Source organism: Polyergus mexicanus, unplaced genomic scaffold, assembly GCF_030449975.1.
Source record: "Polyergus mexicanus isolate NDT 795.1 unplaced genomic scaffold, iyPolMexi1.0 SCAF_1, whole genome shotgun sequence".
Classification (NCBI taxonomy): Eukaryota; Metazoa; Arthropoda; class Insecta; order Hymenoptera; family Formicidae; genus Polyergus; species Polyergus mexicanus.
Genome location: NW_027223321.1, coordinates 5,822,615 through 5,845,396, shown reverse-complemented (window position 1 = coordinate 5,845,396; position 22,782 = coordinate 5,822,615). Strand labels below are relative to the sequence as shown.

At 31.4% G+C, this 22,782-nt stretch overlaps 3 protein-coding genes across 4 annotated transcripts in view; all 3 read right to left on the bottom strand.

The window, feature by feature from the left end:
- LOC138933430 (uncharacterized) overlaps positions 1 to 22,782 on the bottom strand; it is a 217,818-nt gene that overhangs the window by 67,568 nt on the left and 127,468 nt on the right. The gene's annotated exons all lie outside the window — the stretch shown is intronic.
- LOC138933477 (kielin/chordin-like protein) lies at positions 1,167 to 5,427 on the bottom strand. The gene is made up of 7 exons (XM_070296211.1): positions 5,289 to 5,427; positions 3,752 to 3,995; positions 3,544 to 3,650; positions 2,852 to 2,971; positions 2,367 to 2,516; positions 2,232 to 2,297; positions 1,167 to 1,623 (listed from the first exon to the last, which is right to left on the bottom strand). Exons 1-7 carry the CDS (start codon positions 5,410 to 5,412, stop codon positions 1,442 to 1,444), a joined length of 993 nt encoding a protein of 330 aa, XP_070152312.1. The 5' UTR covers positions 5,413 to 5,427; the 3' UTR covers positions 1,167 to 1,441.
- On the bottom strand, positions 10,084 to 15,020 carry LOC138933487 (uncharacterized). Its single transcript, XM_070296221.1, has 7 exons — positions 14,717 to 15,020; positions 14,259 to 14,508; positions 11,874 to 11,983; positions 11,483 to 11,602; positions 11,180 to 11,329; positions 11,026 to 11,088; positions 10,084 to 10,362 (listed from the first exon to the last, which is right to left on the bottom strand). The coding sequence occupies exons 1-7, from the start codon at positions 14,826 to 14,828 to the stop codon at positions 10,187 to 10,189; spliced, it is 981 nt and encodes a 326-aa protein (XP_070152322.1). The 5' UTR covers positions 14,829 to 15,020; the 3' UTR covers positions 10,084 to 10,186.

The window sequence follows — 22,782 nt, the reverse complement described above, 5'->3', positions numbered from 1 at the left end:
TAGGGGTATGATGGCCAAAAGTTTAATAGCTTACGAGATATTTTATACTTTATTTTATTACTTTACTTCGACATAATTTTACATAAACTATGAAATATCTCATAAAATTATTTTGCAATAATGTCACTTTAATATTTTAAGTTCAAAAAAATGAGAGATATCAATTGGTGTAAAAAAAAAAAATAAAACAAGATTGACATTGAAATCTCCGAAGCGCCTCCACCCAATGTCAAACTAATGGCACCATCTTACGACTCCCTCAGAACCGAACAACTTTTGTCTGAAACATTTCTTTTTCTATCTTGCTTTATTTTTTAGATATTTAGGTGTCTCAATATAAATGCCCTATCCTGTATGTAGAATGTTCCAGGTCAGGATAATGAAACTTCAGGGTCTTATAGGAAATTAAATTTGAAACAAAAAATTTCCGCAGTACGATAAATCGCGAATCGCGTATAATAAACCCGTGATGTCGGTGTGAGGTAGCTTGCGAAGCGTCGACGGTAAAACCACTTAGGAGTTCAAATGAGAAATTGCTAAACGTTTGGCGGAGTTGTGTAAACGACTCTGTCGCTAAGTTTATTCTCGCTCGCGGATGCGTGCTACTACCAGACGATATCTGAAATGAGAATTGGTTCGTCGAGTGCGCAAACCGATTATTACAGCAAGAGCATTCACATTTGTGGTAATCGCAAAATTACGACCGCGGAAATTATCGGCTGAATAATTCTAACGAACGTAACATTGTATTGGTAAAAAAAAAAAAAAAAAAAAAAAACCATAATATCGCACTATGATAAAGCTTCCAGTACGATATTTTTATTTTTACAAATGTGAGAGTTCATATGATGATAAATATATTAGTCATATGGAATTACATCGATGGAACAATGTAAGTGTCAATGTCAATGATATTGATATCGTTGAGCGAAATAATATACGCGTGATCAATGATTTAATAATTTTTTTTTCATTTATAAATATCACATAACAAAATTGATAATTGCGAGAAGAGTAGAACAAAAATTAAAGATCTTGTCGGAGACGCGCGAATATCAATCGTATCGTAATTTATTAATAGACTTTAAAATTAATTTTAATAACTTTAAAGTTTATTAATAATAAAGTAAAATATAAGTATGTGTATATTTTGAAAGATTCAGAAACGTTGTGACCTCGTTCTACAAATCATGTTAAAGTAGTCGATTCTTGAGATTGCTTATAATTATGAAAATGAGAAGAGAGAAATGATTTAATCCACTTTTTTTGCAAATAAAATTATACTTGTACAATATCAGCAAAGTGCATAAAAATTGTATTACATTTTTTATATGTGAAGGAAGATTTCTTTTTTTTTTTTTTTTTTTTCACGCATCAGTTCAGTATACAATTCTGAGTCCAGTTACGCAAGTGATTTTATTTTATCAGAGATTTCGAAGAATTAAAAATTATTGAACGACGGATGCTTTGTGACATCGCACTCATTATCCGGCAAACGTTGACAGGTGGGTACTGGCGGTACCTCGCAAACGCACTTAACACACACGGAGCTATAATCTGTAGCTTGACTCAATTCATCACCGACGTACATGGTCATGTTACCGAAATAACAAACGTCCTTGTCTGAAAGAAAGAGAATCCGGGTTATATAATTATATAATTGTACGCCTTATATAATAAAACACACATATTCTAAGAGAGTATAATTCTTTTCGAGCTACACGTCATATTGGGGCTGTATAAAATTACAGCTGATTCGTCAGAAAATTTTATATCTTAAAAGAGAGAAGGAAAGAAAAAAAAAATATAAATAAATAAAATAAACTTATAAATTTATTATAATGTCAAGAGCGTTACAAAAATACTAATGGCGCGTTCATAATGCATAAATTCCTATGCTTTGTAAACTCATAACGATGATTAAATTAACGATCATTTTATAGAACGGAAATTGATTCGCGTGTTGCTTCTCGTTACCCGCGTGCAACATTTCTCGCAATTAACTCTCATTTCATGCCATTTGAAGCACAATCGTAATTAGTGTCGCTTAAACGTTCAATTGCATATCGATGCATCATTTATATTTTATACAATGAGACACGTGCGAGATATAAATCTTCACACCTTTCGAGCCGATGAATGATTGATGAAATTAATGAGAGAATAGTAAACGACTGTCAAGAATCATTCCATGCCACTATCTTACTTGTAATAATGAATATAAGACATACCATTAAGGATTCCGTCAGCAGACTTCGAATTATCCTCGTTGTGAATAATAGTATCATTACTGTTTTCTAAAAAAAAAATAAAAGAAATAAAGAAAGAAATAATATTATTCGAATAAGATCGTGTCGTGAACTTACGACATCTCGAAGATACGCTGCAACTTGTCTGTGGCGGTTGATTAGAATAATAAACCGGAGCGCACTTATTAAAAATGTTGCTCGCATCACGAAAATCGGGACTGCAATATGAACGTTTAGGTCTCGCGCAGAAAGGCTCGATATTTTCCCCTAAAAAAATTTTTAGTTCGACACAAAGCACTCGGATACGAAAAATATTTAATGGAAAAAAAAAAAAATACTTTATTATAGTGCTTTGGAAAGGTCTTAAAAAAGGGGGGCTACAAGAATATGCAATAAAAGAGAGGGGTCTCCGTTTAAAAAAAATTAAGTCGATCTTCGAAACGTTCATCGAATTAAATTATAAATAATCCTATTCTCTTTTCCCCCCACAAAGGCAAACAGCTTCTGTCTAAAACATTTCTTTATAAAATGCTTCGTTTCTATGATATTTAAATGTGTCAATTTTAAATGACACACGACAAATGTACACGTTGTAAATTTACCTTTATATCCCTCTTGGCACACGCAGTTTAATTCTGGATCATTTTCTACATCGAAGTATTCCCCATCTTTATATATCTTTCCGTTTACATTACAGGTAGGCCTTCCTTCGGGACTTTCAGCTGTGACGTAAATATTTTTATGTACATATTACGTGTGGGGTATACTTTACGATGGAAGTGTACTCGTAACAAATGAATTGATGTATGTAACTTGTAAAATTTGATTAAACTAAAACAAATTTTATTTTATAACTTTCTGAATAATACAGTTCACACACACACACACACACACACACACACACACACACACACACACACACACACACACATGCATAAATATATATATATCGAGGTTCTATTATATAATAATCAAATGGTAATGAAAAAATTATTACATTTTTAATGTCAAATGTCATCTTTAAAAAAGAAAAAGGTAGTGGTAAAACGGCATTCGACACTTTAAGATATAAAATATATATACACATATACATTGCGAATTTTTATTAATTATTATTTCAATCGCGTATACTTGGAGAAGAATAAATGGTGTAAAATTAAATTCGCTATCTTTTAATAATAATATTTTCATATGTATGCATGCAATTTTTCAAGTAATAATCGCATACATAATTAACAACTGTCGCAAATAAATATATAAAAAATTTAAAGCCTTCGTAAAAAGCTATACTCACGACAGATTTCCTCTCCGGGACAACAATGTAACGGAGAACGTTTTCTATAGCAACCAGGTTTTACAGACCCAAAGAAGCAATCCACAATGGCGCATGTAAATGCAGCACTGTTCAAAAAAGTAACGTAGTTTTAAATAAGTGAAAACTTAACGATCGTAAAATACTCTAATACTCAAAACAATTAAGGAAAATGTTAAATCGTACTTACATTTCATCATATCCACTTCTGCAAGTGCAGCCGACGTCACATGGATTCGCATCCTCCTCTTTGAGGGATTCCCCGATCTTGTACACTTTACCGTTGACGTAACACTTGGTCTTGGATCTCTCTTCCAGATGATCACAGTTGTATCTTGTCGCGCAGCAACCTTCCTCTTTTTCGTACACGGGTTGGCAACCGAGCGCCTCGTAATACGCCAATGGACCGGGACATTTCGTTTTATCGCACTTGTCTTTTCGAAGAAAAGAAAGGACCAAGAGAGTTTTGACGAAAAATAATTATCCAGATAAGAGCGAATGATTATTAATCTGCTCCGCGTGCTTAAAATTGCAACAACGTGAAACAATTTCATGTAGCGAGAAATTAATTTTGGATACGACAAAATTATAAAACGAGTAGAATTATTCATCAAGTCAAAAGTTCGCGCGATTAATTAACAAATTGGATTGATATCTGTGAAAAAACGCCGGAAGCATCTCTACAAATCTCGCAAAGATAAATAGAATAAAAGATAAATTTTTAATTGACAGATTACTTAATGAAGAGATTATTACGTTATATATATATTAGGTGTACAACTTTGCTTCCGCCGTTTTCCTATAGATGGCTTTAGCGGTAAGTAGTGGTCGAAATAAATAGATCATAGACGTCATGCAATAAACTTGGGCATCTGTCAACATAACCCCATAGAAACATTAGTCGATTTGCGTCCGCATCATAAAGTTATTCTCGATTGAAAATGTCAGTTTACGAGCCAAATTCTCGTCATTTGCGGGAGGTTTTAATTTTCTGCTTCAATATGAAGAAATTTGCGGCTGAGGGTCATCGAATGCTCTCAAATACTTATGGTGAAGCCGCTATTAGTGAAAGAACGTGTCGTGAGTGATTTCAATGCTTCAAGAACGGTGATTTTCACGTCGAAGACCGGCATAGCGGTGGAAGAGAGAAGGTTTTCGAAGATGTAGAATTGGAGGCATTACTTAATGAAGACTCGAGTCAAAGTCAAAAAGAATTGGCACGATCATTGGGAGTGACTCAACAAGCAATTTCAAAATGTATAAGCAGTTTTTTACAATAAAGCCTCGAATTTGGGGAAAAAAACGGCGGAAGCAAAGTTGTACACCTAATATATATATTTTTTTTATGTATAACCCTTTGTCTTTATTGTTAGAATGCAAGAATGTTTTGGTGACGTGATAAAATGTGTCTTATAAATGCAACATTTAATAAAAATCGTGTTACTCTTTATCCAACAATTTTGCCACTTTTCTGTTTTTTCATGGAAAAAAAAAAAAAAATTACTACAATATTTATATTTTATATTGTTCTAATTCGATCTCAATTATAAATTTGTTAATTTCAATACACATGCTGTATCCCAAAGTCACATCAAAATACCGAATGAAAAAAAAAAAAAAAAAAAATTTTTTTGATCCTTGCTTCACGATTACGGCGAATACAATATTCGAGAAACACACTCCCATAATAATCGATCGCGTCGTCTTGTCTATTGTTTGCGACTCACCTTGGCCGATTGCGATCGTGACGAAGGCCAGATAGGCATATATCTGAATGAGAGAAGGGGAACTACGACGTGTCATGATCGAGCAGCGTGAAAACTTTGGCGATACATGCCCGCGCTGCGTCATTTATACTTCGAGTGACCGGCTCATCTGGAAGGGATGGAAAGTGGCCCCGAGAGAGATAATATATGCACGATTGACAGAGATACGATGATATGTATTGTGGAAGAAGGAGAAAATAATACGCTTACGCGTATTGTATGAGAGTCGGGAAATGTCCAAGTAGGGGGAAGAGGGGCGAATATGCGCACTAAAGAAGAATGAGAATAAGTGTGAAAGAGAACCTGCATAGAGAGAGAGAGAGAGAGAGAGAGAGAGAGAGAAATTTGATGAACAATAAGGATACATATGCAGCGCATGTATAAAGGATAAAATGCTATAAATAGACAAAGAGGAAGAGAGGATGAAAATAAGTTGCTTTATCAGTCATCATTGTATATCCGTTCAATTTATACGTAACTACCATGATGATCGAACAAATTATCTCTCTTACCTTGAATCTTGTTTTGTGTGAATTTCTATTACGATATTTCGTATTTTATTAAAAATCTCTATTACAATATTTTGTATTTTATTAAATTATCGATATTTGTCGATACAGCAGCAAGTTGCTATCAGTCTTCATTTTCAGATAATCAAATAAACATTCGTTCCTGTTTAAAAGAAAGGAGAAAATTATCGAATGTTAAGATTAATGATAATACACGATTAATCTGTTGAAACGCGACTTTTTTTTATATTCTCTATCTGCTAAATTTTTTAGAACGATAATAAGATTATATTTTTTAATCTTGCTATCTTATTTTACGGTGTTATAATATATTATTAACGTGCCATAATAAATTGATTTTGCTCGTTGTTCGTTACTCACGTGCAATATTTGTCGCAATTACCTCCTATTTATCGCGATTCATAGCACAGTCGTAATTAATATCGCTTGAGCGTTCAAACGCATGTTGAATGCCTCATTTATATCTCGCATTATATTCGTAATTGCCGAATTGATTCACATATATTGCATAAATCTCGACTACTATAAATATCGCACGCATCATCTACTATTCATAAAACTGGAAGAAAGAAAATAAAAAAAAAAAGAGATAAAATCGAATTTAGTCTGTCTCTCGTGTTAGATCAGATTAAAATACACGGATATAAGTTTCATTTTTCGCTCGTGTATGTGAAATATTTTAATTTCACAAATTTATTAGCGTAATTTGAAATTAATATGGATAATTTTTACGTAACGATTGCCACGCCCTTTGCGAATAATTTATGATATTCGATTAAGGATGTATTTATGGCAAACTTCTTGATCGTGATAAAATATTTAGATCTCTCGATCTATATATACTTAGGTTTTGTTGAAAATTATCTACAATTGACGCGATGAATATTTTGCGTATCTTTATTAAATTTTTAATAACATTTGATTGAATAAATTTTTCATTAATTTTGCGTTAGAGATTGATGGAAATTTATTAACCTAATAATTAATTGAATGAATTTATAGATGAGAGAAACTTCTGAAGACCCTATAAAGGAAATAAATTTTCCTGATGTATATAAGATTATTTGACGAATAGAATAGATTGAACGTTAAGCAGCTTTCAAGAAACGACAATAAATCGCGCTAAGCGATATATTTTATGAGAAATTCCGTGCAAAAGATGTGAATTATATTCACATATCTAACACGTGCTATTATGACAGAATAATTCCAAACTGTCGACGTATACGAGGAAATGTGATGTAATTTGAATAATACGACGCCGTGTATGAATCTTTCAGTATATCGTATATCATAATATTGGAAGAAAATGTGCTGCACGACACGATGTAACGTATTAAATATCCGTATTAAATATTCACAATTGTCGCAATATTTGCAGAAAAATATTGAAGACTTTTCGGGTAAAATGTGAAACGGTTGTCGAATTGACAGCACGTTTTTATACCAAGATTACTTAAATCTCTACGACGAACAGGTTGTATGCTAAATGAAAATAATTTGTTAACAGCAATGGACTCAGGGTAAGAGCAATTGAGCGGGAAAGTTGGCAGATAAGAGTCAAGACGCAGATATCGATGAGCGAATTTATTATTGTTGAATTTTATTAACCGATATGCATTAAAAACGTACGCTTCTCAAACGTTTTTTGATCTATCTTCAGCATGGATATAAATATATGGAGATTAAAGTGGAATTTTTTAAAACTCGACATACACAACATTTACAGTTGTAATCAAATTTTGAATTACAAATAATAATCAAAGTGACGGCTCACTATCGTCGATGGTTTACAATATATAATTACTATCATCATACAATATATCATTAGAATCATTATCTCTACTATATCACATACATCATCTATTATCCATAAAATTAGAAGAGAAAAAGAGATAAAATCGGATTTTTGAGCGCATATTCGTCTCTCAAGTTATGCTAAAATACACGGATATAAATTTCATTTTTCACACATATATGTCAAATATTTCAATTTCAAAAATTTATTAGCGTAATTTGAGATTATAATGGATAATTTTTACATAATAAATGCCTCGCACATCGTGAATAATTTATGACATTCGATTGAGAATGTATTTATGGCAAACTTGGTGCTCGTGGTAACATTTTGTTGAATATCTCGATCTATAGCATTGTGTTGAAAGTTCATCAAAATACCGATAATTTTCGTATATTATTTCGTATACTATATATCATTATAATATTCAAATTATCCATAATTATCATAATGATCGAATAAGTTTTCTCTCCTATCTTGAATTTTATTTTGTGTGAATTTTTATTACAATATATGTATATATTATAAATATATTATAAAAATGTATATATTATAAATATATATATATAGAGGGTGTCCCATTTTAATCTCCTTAGGCAAATATCTCAAAAACCAAGCCCGAAAGAGAAAAATGTTTCAAACAAAAGTTGTTTGGTTTCAAGGGGGCCATAAGATGGTGACAATGATTTGAACCTTGGAAAATCATTTGAAGGTCATGTGAAGGTTAACTTTAAAATCTTAAATGGAAACTCCCATTTTTTATTTAGTATTCTTGTAGCTGACATCGAGAGCTTTCCAAAACACTACAATAAAGTATTTTTTTATTCAGTACTTTTTGAATTATTTTATATTTTAATCTGACATCTTTTGATACAAAAAATTAAATATCTCGTAAAATATTTAATTTTTGATAATCTTACCGTAATACTTCTATGTACAGAATAATGAGACAAATCAATTAGTATAAAAAAAAAAAAATTGTTTTTAAGAAAATTATTTACAATGTATTTTTTTGAACAATTATTTGTTTTTTTTTTTGGCACTAATTAATTTGTCTCATTATTCTGTACATAAAAGTATTACGGTAAGATTATCGAAAACTGAATATTTTACGAAATATTTTATTTTTTATATCAAAATATGTCAGATTAAAATATAAAATAACTCTAAAAGTACTTAATGAAAAAATACTTTATTATAGTGTTTTGGAAAGCTCTCGATGTCAGCTACAAGAATACTAAATAAAAAATGGGGGTTTCTATTTAAGATTTTAAAGTTGACCTTCACATGATCTTCAAATGATTTTCCAAGGTCAAACCAATGGTACAATCTTATGGCCCCCTCGAAACCAAACAACTTTTGTCTGAAACATTTTTCTCTTCCGGGCTTGGTTTTTGAGATATTTGCCTGAGGAGATTAAAATGGGGCACTCTGTATATATTGAAAAATTCATACAAAATAAGATTCAAGGTAAAAGAGATAATTTGTTAAATCATTATGATAGTTACATGTAATTGGAATATATAATGATATATAATAATGATTGACAAAGAAAATTATTTTCCATAATAACAGCGAGGTTCAAAGCAAGAACAATTAAGTGGGAAGATGGCCAACAAATATCTACCAGTTTTTCCGCTTAAAATAATTTGTAATGGGTCTTTATGTTCCATTGATAATGAAGATTTAAGTAAGTGTTTTACATATTATATATTAAACCTTAATATGGGATTTATATATTAAAATAATTTGATTTACTCATGTTTTAAGATTCTATTTATATTCTGTCGACAATCCATTCGCGTTTACAAGCGCAACTGATGTCGTAAGGACTCGCGTCTTTGGCCTCAAGATTTTCGCCGATCTCGTATTCGTGCCGTTGACGTAACACTTGTCCAGAGATCTCGCTTTCAGGTGGTCACAGTTGTAGCTTGACGCGTAACAGTCGCCTTATTCTTCGTACATAGATTTAACAACCGAGAGAGCTTTTCGTGCATTTCATTATATCACAATCCTCTTCGCGAGAAAGAAAGAATTTTGAATCGTGAATTGCAAACGATTTTAAGCCCGTCGATATAGTAAAAGATTAATTTTAAATTATTTTTAAAACAGCTTAAAAATTCCAAGTTATTTTCTTCTTTACAAGAAAACGAGATATTATTTTTTTTCCTTTTTACAACTTGTTTTGTAAACAGTCATGATAACGGCAATGAAAGCACGTAGCACCGAATAAGAGAAAAATACGAGGCGACATGATTGAGCATCGCACAAAAGTTTTATCGACTTTAGTGTCCGCGCTGCATTATTTATACTTCTATTCGATGGAGAAAAAAAAAGGAGTAATATGTACGTGGGAGATAAAAAAAAAAATATGCCCGAGAACTAGAAAAAAAGAAAGAACATGAAAAAAGTGAGTGAGAAAAAGGAGTGGATATAAAATAAAATTTTATTGTTATTGAAAATTTTTTGAAACATTTAACAAACATCTCTCAAGTCGCATAAGACAAAGATGATCAGGATTTATATGTCGATTACAAAATTGGATAATGTTTTGTCACATCGCATTCGCTATCCGGCAAAAATTGACAAGTTGGTACAGGGGGTACTTCGCAAATGCATTTAACACAAACGGAACTATAATCCGTATCTCTGTTCAATTCGTCGCCAAGATGCATCTTCAGGCTACCAAACAGACACACGTTCTCATCTAGAAGAAAGAAATTTCGATATACAATATTATCATATTTTTTTCAATTCAATAGATACTCAATTTTTTTTTTTAAATTTAATTTTATTTAAAAAAATTTCAATTTAAAATTGAATATCCATTCAATTTTATTAGCGTATCAATTAAAGCTTTTCTAACGAAATTTTTCCGTATTTACTAAATTGAGAGAGCACGGTGATAAAGTTAGTTATATTTTAAAATTAATTGTCTCATTTTGGATAGAACCATAATATAAACACGCTCCGGAAATTGATTTAGCGCGTTGTTCGTTACCCGCATGCAATGTTTGTCGCAATTACCTCCTATTTGCCGTGATTCGTAGCGTAGATGTAATCAGTATCGCTTGAATGTTCAAACGCGTATCAATACTTCATATTTATCTCATATTATATTCGTAATTGCCGAATTGATTTGTCACAAGATAAAAATATTGTAATTAAATAAAGAGAAAAACAGATGAAACTGAATTTTCTAGCGCGAAACAAAAAGATTGCCTCTCCCGTTATGTTTACGTACACGAACGTGAAATTTATATAAAATATTTCAACGTATAAAAAATTATCTATTTGAAAATCGCATATGCTCGATAAATGATTAAAAATAAATCTTAAATGTGAGAAAAAGAAAAAAAAAATAACGTACCATCCAAATTTTCGTCAGATTTCAAATCATCGTGATTATGAATTACGGTGTCATTGGCGTTCTCTGAAAAATACCACAAAATAGTTAAGATTTAAATAAAAAAAACGATAGAATTGCCGCATAGCGCATACAAATACGTTCGTCGAAAACTTACGGCATCTTGTGCCTAAATGACAATCGATCTGAGGCAATTGACTGTTATAGAATACTGGAGCGCAGTTTCGATGAATGTCGCTTGCATCGCGGAATTCAGGATTGCAATGTGGACGTTTGGGTTTGACACAGAAAGGCTCGACGTTTTTACCTAAAAATATTAAATCTCCAATTAAAATTGATATAAATGTCTTTTTAGAGAATTTTGTTTGACAATTATCTGTGAATTATACAAGTATATGTAGTAAGTTGTTAAATAAGTTTATTAAAAAGTAATTAAAATATTATATATATTTTTTTTTACCTTCGTATCCCGGTAGACAGATACAATTTAACTCTGGTTCATTCTTCACTTCGAAATATTCGCCATCTTTATATATCTTTCCATCTACAACGCAACTAGCTCTGTCTTCCAGTTTCTCAGCTGAAACATATTTAGAATTATATTAATATGTTCATATTATTACGCGAGCGTATGAGCTACATTTAAGTATCATTTACTTTATTGTACTAAAAAAATATAATGTGTGACTTCTTGAATAACTATTTGCATCGAGTTTTAAGCTTTCTAGCATGCTATTTTGTGGCAGATAATTTCTATATATAATGATCCATTCATAAATTTCGTACATATGTATACAAATACACATAAATACATATAAGTTTGTGACATTTGATAAGGATAATGTACTTACGACAAATTTCCTCTCCATCATCGCAACATTTTGTCAAGTTTCCCCGCTTATAGCAACCAGGTTGTATTAGCCCATAGGCACAATCAACGCCAGCACATACAAACGCAGCACTACTCAAAAAGTTTGTACGATTTAAATAAAGAGAATCTTAAAATTTCGTTTTCATATCGCCCATCTGATTACAATTGATACGACGAAAATTTGATATCTTTGTGTTTAAATAAATTTTCTCGAAATGATTTCCATAAATCTCATGAAAGACGTATATGTCATATGTCGAGACATTGACAAAAAAGTATGAAAATTTCGTAAATTGTCCTACTGTTTCCTCTGAATGTCTGTGCAAAACCTGAGCACATTTCTCTTAACGATTTGCAAATTATTTAAATTTAAAGTTACTATTGTTTCTTATGGAAAATTGTAACTTATTGACAAATTTGACAAGGAAAGAACATCGGCAGCAAAATAAAAATTTTCACAAATATTAAGAAAATTATAATAAATATTTGTGCAAAACTTGATTTAGATCCACTTACTCATTTAAAAATTATGTAGTAAAAATTGTAAAAAAGATATTATCTCTCTCTCTCTTTCTGCAAAATACTCGTCTCTTTTTTGCTTCTTGCAGTCGATTTCAGGATCAAATTCATGATGAAAAATTTTTATAAATTAGAAAAGATATTAATTACAACTATTTTCTTTTACTTGGACGTCAAAAACCATATTATTTCGTGATACTTTAATTTTTTTTTTCATGATCCGGATTTATTTATCTGATTTTTTAAACAGTATAAATGTAAGAAAGATGTTCTTTTTTTTTAATTCTGACAGTTTTTTTGTACAGCCAAAACATCCTTAAAGGCATAACAAACGATGAAAAATCTATGAAGTAAATAAAATATAAAATCTGGGGTAAATGAATTTTCCGATGAGCGACACGTGTGAAATTATTTGGTAAGCAAAAATAAATGGCTATATAAAAAACGAGCGTACGAAATTCAATTTTACTAATATGAAGAGATCCCGTGCAAGATGCGAGTCAGGTTCACATATATTGACACATCTGACACATGTTGCTACGATAGAATAATTCTGAACTCTTGAGACGAGAGAACGTGATTTGAATGATGTAACGTGAATCTTTCATAATATCGAATGAAAATACACTGAATGATCGATATTCGTATTAAATACTCATGATTACCGCGCTGAATTTGCAGAAAGATAGAAGACTTTTCAGTTAAAATGTGAAATGACAGAGCATTTTTATCCCATGATTATTTAAAATTGATTATTTAAAATTGTACGTTGCATTACACAAAAAATGTTTCTTACGTAAACATACATATGCATTAGAATAATTTATAATAATAATTATTAATTATTTTTCTTAATATTGTATAGAAAATATTATTATAAACTTTTCTTACTATTTAAGGGTGCAATATATACTGGGTGGTCCATTTTAATCCATCCAGTCGAATATCTCAAAAACCAAGCCCGGAAGAGAAAAATGTTTCAGACAAAAGTTGTGTGGCTTCAAGGGGGCCATAAGATGGTGACAATTATTTGACCTTGGAAAATCATTTGAAGATCATGTAAAGGTCAACTTTAAAATCTTAAATAGAAACCCCCATTTTTTATTTAGCATTCTTGTAGCTGACATCGAGAGCTTTCCAAAACACTACAATAAAGTATTTTTTTATTAAGTACTTTTTGAGTTATTTTATATTTTAATTTGACATATTTTGATATAAAAAATAAAATATTTCGTAAAATATTTAGTTTTCGATTATTTTACCGTAATACTTCTATGTACAGAATAATAAGACAAATTAATTAGTGCCAAAAAAAACAAATAATTGTTTAAAAAAATACATTGTAAATAATTTTCTTAAAAACAATTTTTTTTTATACTAATTGATTTGTCTCATTATTCTGTACATAAAAGTATTACGGTAAGATTATCGAAAACTGAATATTTTTTATGAGATATTTAATTTTTTATATCAAAAGATGTCAGATTAAAATATAAAATAACTCAAAAAGTACTTAATAAAAAAATACTTTATTGTAGCGTTTTGGAAAGCTCTCGATGTCAGCTACAAGAATACTAAATAAAAAATGGGAGTTTCCATTTAAGATTTTAAAGTTAACCTTCACATGACCTTCAAATGATTTTCCAAGGTCAAATCATTGTCACCATCTTATGGCCCCCTCGAAACCAAACAACTTTTGTCTGAAACATTTTTCTCTTCCGGGCTTGGTTTTTGAGATATTCGACTGGATGGATTAAAATGAGCCACCCAGTATACATATATATATATATATATATATATATATATATGTTAAAATAATTTATTTATATATTAAAATCGTACTTACACTCCATCATCATTCCACCCACGTCTGCAGGTGCAATCGATATCGCATGGATTCGCGTCTTGAGGCTTAAGATCATCACCGATTTCGTACTCTTTACCATTAACGTAACACTTGTTCGTAGATCTCTCCTTCAGATGATCACAATTATATTTTTTCGCGCAACAATCACCTTCATATTCGTACACAGGTTTGCAGTGGAGAGACTCGTAATACCTCAACGGTCCCGGGCATTTTGTTTTGTCGCATTCCGCTTTAGAAAAAGAAAAAAAAAAGGAAGAATTGAAAGGATTTGATAAAAAAAAATTAACACCGTAGATAGATGATCTAAACAATTGAATTTTAGCATCGTCAACCTCGTAGATTTTTTAAATTCACATTTAAAAAAAAAAAATTATTATTCCAAAAAAATGAAATTAAAAATGGCAGGATAGTGAGGTATCACTTTTTCCTTGACTCACCCTGGTCAGCTGTGACGATGGCGACGAATGCCACGTAGGCGTATATTTGAATGAGAAAAACATAGCGCGACATGATCGGGCACAGCGCAAGAACTTTATTGCTCTTTGCCATTCGCGTGTTGCAGTATTTATTGCCACTGTTCGTTCGCGGCTTCTATTCGGAGAGGGATCGAAATGCGTGAGGAATGATCGACGCGCGAATGGGAGAAGGAGATTGCGGGAAAGCGTGGAAAATAAATACATACCCGTGTGTACGAGAGCGACAAGAAATATGAACGAAAGAATTGATAAAAGAGGGAGGGAAAGGGGGAGGGGGGAGGGGGAGGGGGGAGGGGGGAGAATAAGAGAAAATCTGTTTGTGTTAGAGACATGTAGAAATTGATACACGGAGGAAGGCGAAACATTTTTGTGCGTCGAAAGAATAATAGGAGCTATTAGTAAACGAACAATGGAAATTTTTATAAAGATGCCGAGATAAATAATTTTTATACGAAATGAAGAAAGAAAAATATATGCCTAAATTAATTATATGTGCCAACACATTATTTCTAAATTTGTTGATAATTATAGAAAGTAGTTTTAAAATTTAATCGAAACTTTTCTTTAGATTTAAACGTAAGATTTAAACGAAGTAATAATTAATAATCGCTCTACGAAATTTACAATCAAATTAGCTCTAATTTATCAATAGACAGGGTGTATCTGAAATGATGCACTTTAAACTTTAGGAGCGTATTTTCTAGAGATCAAAATAAGTTTTTTTTTTTTTTTTTCCTTACGAACATGGGTCCGCAAATGAACCTGCCCTCCAAGCTAAAATTTGAAAATGTGACCAAACACTCGCAACACTGACTTACTTTACTTCATAATTTATTGGGCTATACCAAATTTCAACCTTCTGCTATTTTTTTTTTTTTTTAATCCAGCCAGTTTTTAATTTTTTTCCCCAAACTTTAGGAGCCTCTAGCTCGGAGGAGGGTTCATTTGCGGATCCATAGGAAAAGAAGTCTTATTTTGACCTCTAGAATATACTCCTAAAGTATAGTGCATAATTTCAGATACACCCTGTATATTTATATAATAAGCGACTATTCGGAACATTTATCTGATTCCTTTCGAATTATTGCATGTTGAAAATCACTCGTATTAGTTTTTTTTTTTTTTTTTTATTTATATCCGCGAATTATCTAAAGAGCAATACATCTGTCAATTCATTGCAAATTTGCACGAGTTGTTTAAATATAATTTTCCAAGAATAAATATACGTGTTTTTAATATCGTACGCTTTTTATTCAGATAAATGTGGCTATTTTTGTAGAAAAAAGTCTATTTTAACAGAAAAAAAATTAAAAAACCATCTTGATTAGAAATGATAGAAAACGGCCTTACTTTAAAGACAATCGCAGTATCAGACAGATTCCGCGTAATCAATTTCCAGGTAATGATTATTAATCAGACATATGATCCGAGGAAATGAATAATTTATCCTTCGTTGTAGAGTCGAGAAAAGTTTGTATATCTCCGGTTATATAAGTTACATAATTTAGAAGATAGAAATTTTTTAACGCTCTCCTTCGGGGAATATATATAAATGAATTGTGGAATTAATATTTGTATCAAATATCACAACATATCCGGAACATGTTTTTTTTTTTTTTTTTTTTTTTCCAAACAGACACCGATTGCAAAACAAGTATTAATTCCGCGAACGTGATCTTCGGCGCGCCAAAATAATAATTAATCGCACGAAAAAACGTGTCAAATCGAGTAAACGTGCCAAATAGATTTAAGAATGAAATAATGTTGTAATAAGATATTATTGTCAATACAGGATGGGGCATTTATATTGAGACATCTAAATATCTAAAAAATAAAGTAAGATAGAAAGAAATGTTTCAGACAAAAGTTGTTCGCTTCTAAGGTGCCTCATAAGATGGTGCCATTAGTTTGATCTTGGGTGGAGGCGCTTCGGAGATCTCAATATCAATCTTGTTTTTTTTTTAATGGAAACAGCCCAATTTTTTTACACAAATCGATTCCTTACAATATTCTGCATAAAAAGTTATAGGGGTACAATGGCCAAAAGTTTAATAGTTTACGAGATATTTTATACTTTATTTTATTACTTTACTTCGACATAATTTTACATAAACTATGAAATATCTCATGAAATTATTTATTTTGCAATAATGTTACTTTAATATTTTAAGCTCGAAAAATGAGAGACGTCAATTGGTGTAAAGAAAATAAAACAAGATTGACATTGAAATCTCCGAAGCGCCTCCACCCAAAGTCAAACTAATGGCACCCATCTTATGACTCCCTCAGAACCGAACAACTTTTGTCCGAAACATTTCTTTCTATCTTGCTTTATTTTTTAGATATTTAGGTGTCTCAATATAAATGCCCTATCCTGTATGTAGAATGTTCCAGGTCAGGATAATGAAACTTCAGGGTCTTATAGGAAATTAAATTTGAAACAAAAAAGTTCTTACAAACATAGATCCGGAAACGTTTCGTTAAAAAGTTATATATAATAAACTCTCTGTAAGTAATTAGTTATAATCAAAATTTAATAAGAACGTTTTTATGTTTGCATTTGCAATGTTTGCACTACAAATGTAGTGTTTACACAAAGACCATCGAAAGGTAGTTTTTTTTTTTCAAGTTTCTGCTTTTTTCATTGTTTTGAGGTTATTTTCTTTTGAACGCCTTATCAGAATTAAATAATGTAATTGATGTAATTTAGTTTGTTATTTAAATTACCCATCAGATTTATTTCGTTATTTTTTTCAAACGAATGAAGGGTTTTGAAGTTATTTTTAAAAATCATCAAAGAAACGTGATTTTTCGAGGTTTATTTGCTGTGACTTTTTAACGAAGCGTTTTGCGGGCCTACGTTTACGGGAACTTTATTATTCCAAATTCAATTTCCTATAAGACCCTGAAGTTTTATCGATCTGATCTGAAACACCCTGTATATATATTACGTGTGTTATATGTATTTCAAATATTGTCTCAGTAAAATGTTTCTCAAACTGCAACCACAAATGGACAGATGGATGCTTTCTCGAATGATCGCCAAGATCAGAAACGAATTCTTCATTCAAAACATTCAACAAGATGCCATTAAATGCGTTCCCGCGTAAATCATCAAGATGGTAATAAGCCGCAGAACTAGCTCATAATTGCAAATTTGCTACTCGTCACTACCTTTAGTACGTTACACATTCCCGGATCGAATGTTCACCATTACATCCGGTCATAGCGGCCGATGTAAGCCGAACAAGTTCACCCGCTCGGGAAACTGATTTATCGCGTTCGAGGGATTGGATCGTTAGTCCAATCCCCGTAAAACTAATGACTCAATCTCGGTCACCCCCCCCCCTCCCCTCCCCGCCGAAAATGATCCGCATAAATATGGGATTAATAACGACGTCGCTCTTTTCTACATATAAGGACGATCGGACGAAAATTTCGGTCTTCATCGAAGACTTATTATTTTAAAAGCAATTAAAATAATAATAAAATATTGCTGATTAATAAAACATGCGAGCATTTAGATTATCTTTGTTCTTTATCAAAGATGTATATGTATTAAATTTTTTTCACAAATTTACTAGAATTAAAAGTTAAGTTTAATTATAACTATTAATAAACGATGGTGGAATATAGAATTAATATAGAATTGGAATATAGAATTAATATAGAATTATAATAATAATTCAATCAATCTTGAGTGCAAATTAAAAATTTTCTCCAAGTATAACGTTTATGTATCTGCTTATCGTCTGTAGAATTTAAAAAAAAATAATGCTCTTGTCACTCTGTGATAAGGGGGACCTTGAACTAAGGTCAATTGCGTCATTAGCGCTGCCTCTATTGCGGGCATGTCGAGATAAGATCCTTTTTACTATTTCAACGTAAATATTAAAACACATAAATAAACTTTGAACGAAGTTTATCGATGAGTTTGTCATTTGCATATATTATTTGTGCGATTGAAGAAGTAAAGGGAAGAGCGATCTATAATATTTCTTCGTTACTTTATTTAATATTCTTTACAAACGGCGTAATTCAATCTTTATTAACGCGAGTTAACGATTCTTGAGTTCGCATTTCTTTAATAATTATACATCTTGTTTTCGAAATAAATAGAAATAATTAATCACTGATCAAGGAACGACATTTTTTTTCGTAATTAATAACACGATATCTAAGGAGACAGATGAATGTTGTTACGGATATATTAATCAAAACCTGCGAAAGATGTTTGAAAAATTACATTATTCACAATTCGTACATAATTATTTCATAATTAACAAAGAAAGATTCATAATATAGATATCTAGAAAACAAAATGAATAATATAAGAGATTTATAGAATCAAATCTAAATTGTTAGGTGAATAATGTTAACGTCTTTCTTGAAGAAATTAAATATCAAAAATATAAGAGACAAGTCTGAGTAAGAATAATTTATAAAGAATAACAAATCAAATATGAACGTGATAGAGGGATTTCCAGATAGTCGATGTGACGAGAGAAGAAGTTGAGAGTAATATTAAATTCAACATTAATATATAGGAGGCAAAATAGATACACTCGCAAAAGCGTGCTTCTCTGATAAAAATAAGGTAAAGCGAAAACGGCTAAAGTATGCACGAGGTGATGAAACTTGGAAACGGCTGTCGGCAGCTTAAAGTTCTCGATACACAGAATTTCGCAAACGGTGTACGATCTCGTTTCCGACTGAGCGCTTTTGAATCATCGTCAAGTATCGCAGTTTCTCTCAGTTGCAAACGATTTATCGCGCAAAAAAAAAAAAAAAAAAATCTAAAGAGTAAAGAACACGAGTCCGTGTCGGAATTACCAGCCTAACTTCTCGCTTTGAATATTCGTGAATATACGTTAAAAAAAGTATGTTAAAATGCTACATTAAAAAATGTATCTTCATTTAATATTCATATTGACATAAAAACGTACCGTAATTTTAAACACGTCGAGTGCTACTGTATATTTTACCGTAATTAGAGCTCGTTACGGATAAAAATTATTACATGATAAATAAGTAAAGGAACTGTTGCACATAAGTATTTGCAATAACAGTATAAAAGCCCACAGATTGCGTACACTTGCACTTAAATATCTTAAAAATAAATAAACAAAAAGTTTTCGTAGAATTATAACAAATCCATGACGACTTTCTTGATAAAAATTATACGAAAATTTAAGAATGCGTCATATGTCAAAACACTGACAAAAGCATGAAAATTTTGTAAATTATTCTACTATTCCTTCTGACATGAGTATTTGTGCGAAACCTAAGCACGATTCTCTTAACAGTTTGTAAATTATTTAAGTTTAAAGTTAGTATTAATTCCTATGGAAAATCGCGTATTGTAATATTTATTAACAAATTTGATAAAAAAAAAAACATTGTCAACAGAATCAAAATTTTCACTTATATTAAGAAAATTCTATTAAATATTTGGACAAAACTTGATTTAAATCCGCTTACTCGTTTAAAAGTTATTTACTAAAAATTGTCGAAAAATATTCTCTCTCTCTCTCTCTCTCTCTCTCTCTCTCTCTTTCTGCAAATTACTCTCTCTCTTTTTTTTTCCTTGCAGTTGATTTCAAAGAGTATTCACGATCAAAAGTTTTTGTCATAAATTAGGAAAAATATTAATTACAACAATATTTTTTTCCAAAGATGTCAAGAATCATATTGTTTCAATTCTTTTTATAATCCGGATTTATTTATTTGATTTTTTAAACAGTATAAATGTAAGAAATGTTAAATGTTTGTTTTTTTTATTTTTTATTTTTTTTCAGTTTTCTTGCTACTATTGTACAGCCAAAACATTTTTAAATACTTTAAAAATAAATAAACGAAGAAAGAAATTACTGTAGAATTATAATAAATCCATGACGTCTTTCTTGACAAAAATTATGCAAGAATTTAAAGCCCTCGTTATTACGTGCTCTTCAAAATATCATATTGTCATATTTTACAATATTGTACAACGGTTATAAACGGTTGAGAGAGAGAGAGAGAGAGAGAGGCTGAGAAACGCGACGGCCAAAACGGCGACAACTAACATAAATTCGGTCAACTTAACGCTGCAACACTTTACGTTAACTCTCTTAGTATCTTCTCTCCCCTTTCCTAGTCATTCTTCCCTCCAGCACCTCGACGAGACTGCACTGCTTCCTAGGAACTTGCAAAATTCCACGGTAAGCGCTGCACAAATTCTCGGGGGCGATATCGCGCCGTAAGAAAGTTCAAGTCGACGTTATCATTATTCGCACAATCGCGGACGTGAGAAAGTTGGTAGTAAGGAACGACGGAGGAACAATCCTTCAGCCGCCGTTCGCTTCGAGCTTCCTTACTCCCACGAACCCTTATTAACGAGCACGCACGTTTTATTTGACATTCTGCTCTTATGTAAGTATGTATGTATGTTTTTATTGACTCCCAAATGGGGTTGCAATTTTATACCTTTACACTTTACAAATTTCCAAATATATTTCATTTTCTTACGTTTCCGCTCTTACAACTAACGCTCCTACACCTAACTTAACACTTTACGCAACGCTTTACTACACCGCTTTCCTTTTCCCTCTCTCTTGCTCTTCCCCTTTGCTCCTTACGCTCCCTTTCCTCCTTCATCCTCCTTATTCCTAACCCTCTTTTTGTCTCCTTCCTATTCCCCTCTTTTTTATCCTTCTTTCCTTCTCTGTCATTCCTCCTTCTCTTCTATAAAGAGGTATATGGTGGGATGAGATCCGAGCGGAATCGAACCTGGGACGTGGCACTTGTCAGCCCGCGACTCAACGCTCTAAGCCACTCATCGCCCCCCATTCTGCTCTTATGTAGAATAATTATTGTTCGTATGTAATACAATCGAAAGTTTAAAATTCCAATAATAATCGCACATCGCTCGAAATGAGCGAAATACAATAAACGATGAATAATATTGTATATAAATGTTTTATAATTACAAAGAAAATACGATTAATTGATATGATGAATATAGAATCGTAAGTCTGTGAATTGGAGTTTTGATATTTCAAATAACGCGAATTAATAAAATTTTCAATCATGCATGCAGCTTTTAAAATCGCCCGAAACAAATTTACTTGTGTCAATTATATCAATTATTAATTATATATTTTTATTTAATTATATCAATCAAACTTGGTAACGTGAAAAATATTATAATATGAGTTTAACTCGCGGGAATTCGCGAGCTTTTGTGCGGTGTAAGAATATGCAGATTTCCCGAGTTACTCTGTATTTGCGTCTGACAACTAAAGGGAAAATCGCATGTATGTTAAAGACATTCTCTAAAAGTTAGCGTGGAAACGACGTAACACTACAAGCTTAAGCCTTCGTCTGGACCAGCAGCCGTCAGGTTAGAGCGAGAAGAAAAACGCGGCTTATCCGTGAAAGCAAACGCAAAAACTAAAAGCCTCGCAAAGCCACGAGGGCACAAAGCGGAACAAATTTTTCTTGGGCGAGACGATTTCTTTTTTTCTCTCTACCGAATACGCGCATACGTTGGTGTAACGTTAATTCACACGTAGTGCGATTACGTTTAAAAAAATAAGGATACATTTTACAGCCCCTAAGAATCAGCGAGAAAATCTGACTCTACATGCAAGGATGTTTTGGCTGTACAATAGTAGCAAAAAATTGTCAAAATTAAAAAAAAAACAAACATATTTCTTACATTTATACTATTTGAAAAGTCAAATAAATAAATCCAGATCATAAAAAGAAAGAATTTAAGTATCACAAAATAATATGGTTTTCAACATTTTCGTAAAAGAAAATATTGTAATTAATAAATGTAATTAATGTAATTAATAAATGTAATTAATGTAATTAATAAATGTAATTAATATTTTTTTCTAATTTATGACAAAAACTTTTGATCGTGAGTACCCCCTGAAATCAAGATACAAATAAAGAAAACAAGTAATTTGCAGAAAGAGAGAAAAAAATAAATAATATTTTTCTACAATTTTTAATAAATAATTTTTAAACATGTAAGTGAA